At 49.5% G+C, this 6,480-nt stretch overlaps 1 protein-coding gene across 1 annotated transcript in view; it reads left to right on the top strand.

Moving 5' to 3' along the window:
- LAMC3 (laminin, gamma 3) overlaps positions 1-6,480 on the top strand; it is a 76,242-nt gene that overhangs the window by 56,415 nt on the left and 13,347 nt on the right. Inside the window, exons 22-23 of the mRNA XM_011931434.1 lie at positions 1,928-2,030; positions 5,671-5,870. Coding sequence (XP_011786824.1) covers positions 1,928-2,030; positions 5,671-5,870 — 303 coding nt within the window. The remainder of the gene's footprint in view (positions 1-1,927; positions 2,031-5,670; positions 5,871-6,480) is intronic.

Below are 6,480 nucleotides of genomic sequence, written 5' to 3'. Positions count from 1 at the left end.
CTAGTTAAATTTTTTTGTATTTTTAGTAGAAATGGGGTTTCATCATGTTGGCCAGGCTGGTCTTGAACTCCTGGCCTCAAGTGATCCACCCGCCTCGGCCTCCCAACGTGCTATGATTATAGATATGAGCCACCACACCCAGCCCCATTCCCTTCTTAAAAAAAAAATTATTTTATTTGTTTATTTATTTATTTTGAGACAGACTCTTACTCTGTTGCCAAGGCTGGAGTGCAGTGGTGCGATCTTGGCTCGCTGCAGCCTCTGCCTCCCAGGTTCATGCAATTCTCCTGCCTCAGCCTCCAGAGTAGTTGGGATTACAGGCCCACGCCACCACGCCCAGTTAATGTTTGTATTTTTGGTGGAGATGCGGTTTCACCATGTTGTCTAGGCTGAACTCCTGATCTCAGGTGATCCCCCCGCCTCAGCCTCCCAAAGTGCTGGGATTACAGGTGTGAGCCATCATGCCTGGCTTCCATTCCTTTTAAAGACAGGATAAGGGGGCTGTCTGTGAGGTGTGAGAATGTATCTGAAGAGCAGAGCCCAGTGCCCGGCACTTACCTGGGGAGCTTGGCTTTGCCCCGGGGTAGCACCTGCTGATCTGGTCCACTGCCCTTGTCCAGGATGAGGGTGCCAGGAAGTGAGGTGACTTCCCCAGGAGTCAGGGCCAGGCCCCAGCGTGTACTGATGCCTCACCCCACCACAGCACTCATACCTTTGTCCCCCTCCCCACCCCATGAGCAATCAGAATAGGCCTGAGGCAGTACTAGGTGGCTCCTCAAACTCTACTATTTATTTATTCTTATTACAGTGACATTCACATGGCATACAAACACCCATTTTAGATTAAATGGCTTTTGGCACATTCATAAAGTTGTGCCACCTCCACCTCAGTCTAGTTTCAGAACATTTTCACCACCCCTAACCCCATGCCCACCCAGCAATCACTCCTCATTTCCACTCCCGAGGCCCTGGCAGCCTCCACTCTGTTCTCTGTCTCTGTAGATTTCCTTCGTCCAGCTCTTTCATGGAAACAGAATCATGTAATACGTACTGATGGTGTCAGGCTTCCTCCTGTTAGCATCATCTTTTCAGGGTTCACCTGCCTTGCAGCCTGGATCTATACTTCCTCCCTTTTTAAGGCTCGGTCATATTCCAGTGTGTGGATGAAGCATATTTTGTTTACCCACTCATCCATCAAACCCATATTCTTTCAGTGGATCTAGTCCTGTTGAGTGGCAGTGGGAAAGAAACTGATTTTCCATAAGTCAAGGTGTGTCATAAACAGATTTGTGATTTTCACATCTACTTACTGAGATAGAGCAGTCTTGTCTTCTCCTCTTCTCTCCTCTTCCCCTTCCCCTTCCCCTTCCCCTCCCCCTCCATTCTCTTTTTTTTTGAGATGGAGTCTTTATGCCACCTAGGCTGGAGTGTAGTGGCTTGATCTCGGCTCACTATAACCTCTGCCCCACAAATTCAAGCCATCCTCCTGTCTCAGCTTCCTGAGTAGCTGGGAGTATAGGCGTGTACCACCACGCCCAGCTAATTTTTGTATTTTTAGTAGAGATGGGGTTTCACCATGTTGGCCAGGCTGGTCTCGATCTCCTGACCTCATGATCCGCCCGCCTTGGCCTCCCAAAGTGCTGGGATTACAGGCGTGAGCCACTGCGCCTGGCTCTTCTCATTCCTTTAATCCTAGTGTTTCAGTTTTCCTTTGGGATTTTGTGGACAGGTATCTCTTGGGAGATATTCAGGGTTCAACTTTTATATAATAGCACAGATCAGGTGTTCCGGGTGGACAGCGTGACCCAGAGTCAGGGATTTGGTGATGACTTGGGCACCCATATATGTGGGTTTGGTGCCCACTGAGCTGCCCCCAGGCCCTGCACCTGCGGAGCCAGCTGCCCAGCCTCTCCTCATCTCTCTCCAGCTACACCAGGAGGCCAGAACCGCCCTGACCCAGGCTTCCTCGTCTGTCCAGGCTGCCACAGTGAGCGTCATGGGAGCCAGGACTCTGCTGGCTGACCTGGAAGGTACGTGAGTCCAGCTGACCACTAGGCTCTGTGATACACAAACGCCCCTGACAGCCGCTCAGTTCTTGCCTCAGCCAGGGCAGGCTTGCAGGGGACAGGAGTCTGGTCTTGTGGGCTTAATTAAGCCAAGTGGACTTTCCCTCCACCTCTCAGGATCCTGCCCCATCTCGTACATCACTCACCTTGGACTTGTCCATGTGGCTATCCCATACACCCCAGGTCATCAGACCACATGCAGAGCCCCTCCAGACCAAGTGAGAGGAGAGTCTGACATCATTGGCTGTCCACCCAGGTCAAGTCCACTCTGGCCTGGGCTCCAGTTAGTTATCTGGTACAAATATGGCTGTCCAGGTCCAATGTTGAGTTGCGGCTGTGGGAAGGGGATGGAGTTTCTCTTTAGAAGGAGTTTTGGGTTGATGCCATTCCAGGCCCTTTTTTGAGCTTTGGGAAAACAGGGCCAAGTGCCCCCATTTTGCAGATGGGTAGGCTGAGGAAAGGAAATGCTATTCATCCCTGGGTCAGAGCTAAGCTGGGAATAGAAGCCAGCAAGTATTACAATTCCACAAGTACCCACCTGTGCAATGGGCTTCTGTGATATCCAATTTGCTCCAGAGAGAAGCCCCCTCACCCTTTATTTGTGGCTCCTTATCCAACAGGCTGGATAAGGAACATACTCTGAACCCCAGATATCTCTTGGGGTCTGAGGCCAGAAGTTGGGCTTCTGCTGTTGTCTTAGTTCTGTGACCTCCCTCCCCAACCCTGCCCATTGCCCAGAAGAGATGGAGCTCTAGCTGTGGACCCAGCCCCTCGGGGACAGAGGATGGGCTGGTCAGTGCTCCTGTTCCCCAGCTTCCTGGCAGCTTGAAGTCCTAGTCACCCATCGTTTGGGGACTTCCTGTGGGAAAGGCATGGCCGTGTGTGCTTAAGTAGCTAGAGTCATATTTAGAAAAAGGTACATTTGGCCGGGCGCGGTGGCTCACGCCTGTAATCCCAGCACTTTGGGAAGCCGAGGCGGGCGGATCACAAGGTCAGGAGATCGAGACCATCCTGGCTAAGACGGTGAAACCCCGTCTCTGCTAAAAATACAAAAAATTAGCCGGGCGCGTTGGCAGGCGCCTGTAGTCCCCGCTACTCGGGAGGCTGAGACAGGAGAATGGTGTGAACCCGGGAGGCGGAGCTTGCAGTGAGCCGAGATCGCGCCACTGCACTCCAGCATCTCAAAAAAAAAAAAAAAAAAAAAAGAAAAAGGTACATTTAATGACTTATAAGGATGGAATGTTAGGATCTTAGAACATTAGAATTATAAGAGGTCTTACGATCATCTGGTGCAAATCTCACACCTGGCAGTAGACTCATCCACCCTCAGCTTGCCTGTCTCCTGCAATGGGGATCTCACTACCTTACAAGGTTTTACCTTCTCATTGTCAGGGTTCTGAGAATGAGAATGTTCTTGTTTGTAGTGGATGGAAATTTCCTTGCACTGCTCCCATAATCCACAAGAGGGCTAACCTCAACCCTCTAACCCCAGGCTCTTTTTCCCATTCTGATCCCATTTTAGAGACACTCCCTCTTACCACCAGCTGGGCTGTGCTCAGTTGGTGTTCAGGATAAAAGGAAAATTCACGAAGTGAACTGTGGAGCAGTTTTCCCCAGGGTGTAGCCGGGGGTCTCCTAGCCTAGGATACGCTCTGCCAAGAGAGGGCTTGTGTTCAAATAAGTTTAGGAACTGTCTCTTGCTGCAGCATCCTCTTGAAGTCTCACAGAGAACACTTGAGAATATTAAAGGCTCTGAGAAGACCTGTAATAAAGAAACCTGCTTCACTTTCAACTTAATTGACACTTCTCCCTAATGTTTGTTAACACCGTGGAGAATTAGGGTTCCACAGAATACATGCTGAGAAACATTAATTTTGTGTAAAAAGGAGCAAAGCAGATCTAATTTCTGGGTAGAACAATTCTATAATATTATGCCCCCAAAGATTAGAAGGCTTCATTCATTTTAAAAATTGACTTTGTCCACTGTAATCGGTAATTTATTATTATTATTTTTTTTTCCTGAGATAGTCTCGCTCTGTCGCCCAGGCTGAAGTGCAGTGGCACAATCTCGCCCCACTGCAACCTCTGCCTCCTGGGTTCGAGCAATTTTCCTGCCTCAGCCTCCCTAGTAGCTGGGATTATAGGTGCCCACCACCATACCCGGCTTTTTTTTTTTTTGGTATATTTAGTAGAGACGGGGTTTCACCAGTTTGGCCAGGCTGATTTTGAACCCCTGACCTTTGGTGATCCACCTGCCTCAGCCTCCCAAAGTGTTAGGATTACAGGTGTGAGCCACGGCGCCCGGCCTGTAATCAGTTCTTTTGATGATAAACTTCCTTTAGAATTTTTTTTTTGAGTTGGGGTCTCACTCTGTCACCCAGGCTGGAGTGCAGTGGTGCAATCATAGCTCACTGTAGCCTCCAACTCCTGGCCTCAAGCGATCCTACCATCTCAGTCTCATGAGTAGCTAGGTCTATAGGTATGTGCCACCATGCCCAGCTAAGCTTTTGTCGTCTTGTAGAGATGAGGTCTCACTATGTTCCCTAGGCTGGTTTCGAACTCCTGGACTGATCCTCCTGCTTCAGCCTCCAGAGTAGCTGGGATTACAGGTGTGAGCCACCACATCTGACTACATTTCCCTTAGAATGTTATCTGAAAGGAAAGGAAATAGTTTCTTTGTTTACCAAGAAGGAAACTGCTTCTTACTGGATAATAAAATCTATGGGAATTCTAACATTTCCACCAGGTGTGGTGGCTCACATCTGTAATCCCAGCACTTTGGGAAGCCAAGGTGGGTGGATCACTTGAAGCCAGGAATTTGCAGTCAGCCTGGCCAACAAGGTGAAACTCCATCTCTACTAAAAAAAAAAAAAAAAAAAGATTAGCTGGGTATGGTGTTGTGCACTTGTAATCTCAGCTACTCAGGAGGCTAAGGCAGGAAAATCACTTAAACCCGTGAGGCAGAGGTTGCAGTGAGCTGAGATCTCTCCACTGGGCAACAGAGTGAGACCTTGTCTCAAAAAAAAAAAAAAAAAAGTTGTAACATTTCCCTTTTTGTCTTGATTGCTTGAGATCTCGCTCAGTGATCAATCAAACATTTGGTTTCTGCAATGTCATTATCCAGATTTTCTGGTATTTCTTCCTCCTTCTCTGTCCTTCTTCATCCTTCCAGTTACATCAGACTCTTGGTTTTTCATGGTAAGGATCCATTTGTGATTTACCCATCACTATACACTGCCTCAAAGGATTGTTTAGATATAGGCGGTACATGAAAATACCGAGCTGAGCATACTGAGCCGTGGACTGTGCTAGCCCCCATCACTGGCCCCAGCATGGACCACCACGTAATTCCTTCACTTTAATAGACGTCCTAATAGAATGAATACCCATCTCAGAATTCCCCGAGCAGTATGTCTGTGTCTTGCTTGCTTTTGTTTCCTCCTGGATAAGCCTGAGAAGGTGATAACGCAGGTTACACGCACCTCAAACTTCCACTCGTTGTCCAGGGGTCTGTGGCCAGCCAGGCAGCTCTGCCAGCGGCTGCCTGGGAGGCGCTGGAGGTGTGAGCCCAGTTCCCCTGACCCAGCCTCAGCCGGGTTTGCAGGAATGAAGCTGCGGTTTCCTCGGCCCAAGGACCAGGCGGCACTGCAGAGGAAGGCAGACTCCGTCAGGGACAGACTCCTTGCAGACATGAGAAAGAAGACCAAGCAGGCGGAGAGGATGCTAGGAAACGCGGCCCCGCTTTCCTCCAGTGCCAAGAAGAAGGGCAGAGAAGCAGAGGTGTTGGCCAAGGACAGTGCCAAGGTCAGGGCGGTGGCTGTGACAATAGTGGCCTCCTGCCTCCTGGGGGGACCGCCCTTCCATGGGCCCCTTCCTGACATCCGTGCTGACTACTCCGCACTCACTCACTGCTCAGTGGGCCCAGGCATTTAGCTCAGGGACTTCACGGGGGTGAGCCTGTGGGTTCCTCACAAAATAGGCGTCATTGCTGTCCCCATTGTACAGATGAGAACGCTGAGGTGCAGCCAGGCTCATGAACTTCACCGGGACTTACACCTGGGTCTGCTGGCTTTCCTGCCTCAACTTCTAGGTTTTTCTTTTCTTTTTTGTTATTTTGAAGTTTGCATTTATTTATTTTACCTGCCTTTTTGTTTTTAATTTTTTTCTTAATTTTTTGAGACAGAGTCTTACTCTGTGGCCCAGGCTGGAGTGCAGTGGTGCCATCTCAGCTCACTGCAACCTCTGCCTCCTGGGTTCAAGTGATTCTCCTGCCTCAGATTCCAGAGTGGCTGGGATTATAGGCGTGCTCCACCATACCTGGCTAATTTTTGTATTTTTAGTAGAGCGGGGTTTCACCATGTTGGCCAGGCTGGTCTCCAACTTCTGATCTCAGGTGATCCACCTGCCTTGGCCT

Source organism: Colobus angolensis, unplaced genomic scaffold (genome assembly GCF_000951035.1).
Source record: "Colobus angolensis palliatus isolate OR3802 unplaced genomic scaffold, Cang.pa_1.0 Scaffold9, whole genome shotgun sequence".
NCBI lineage: Eukaryota > Metazoa > Chordata > Mammalia > Primates > Cercopithecidae > Colobus > Colobus angolensis.
This window is presented reverse-complemented; position numbering and strand designations above follow the sequence as displayed.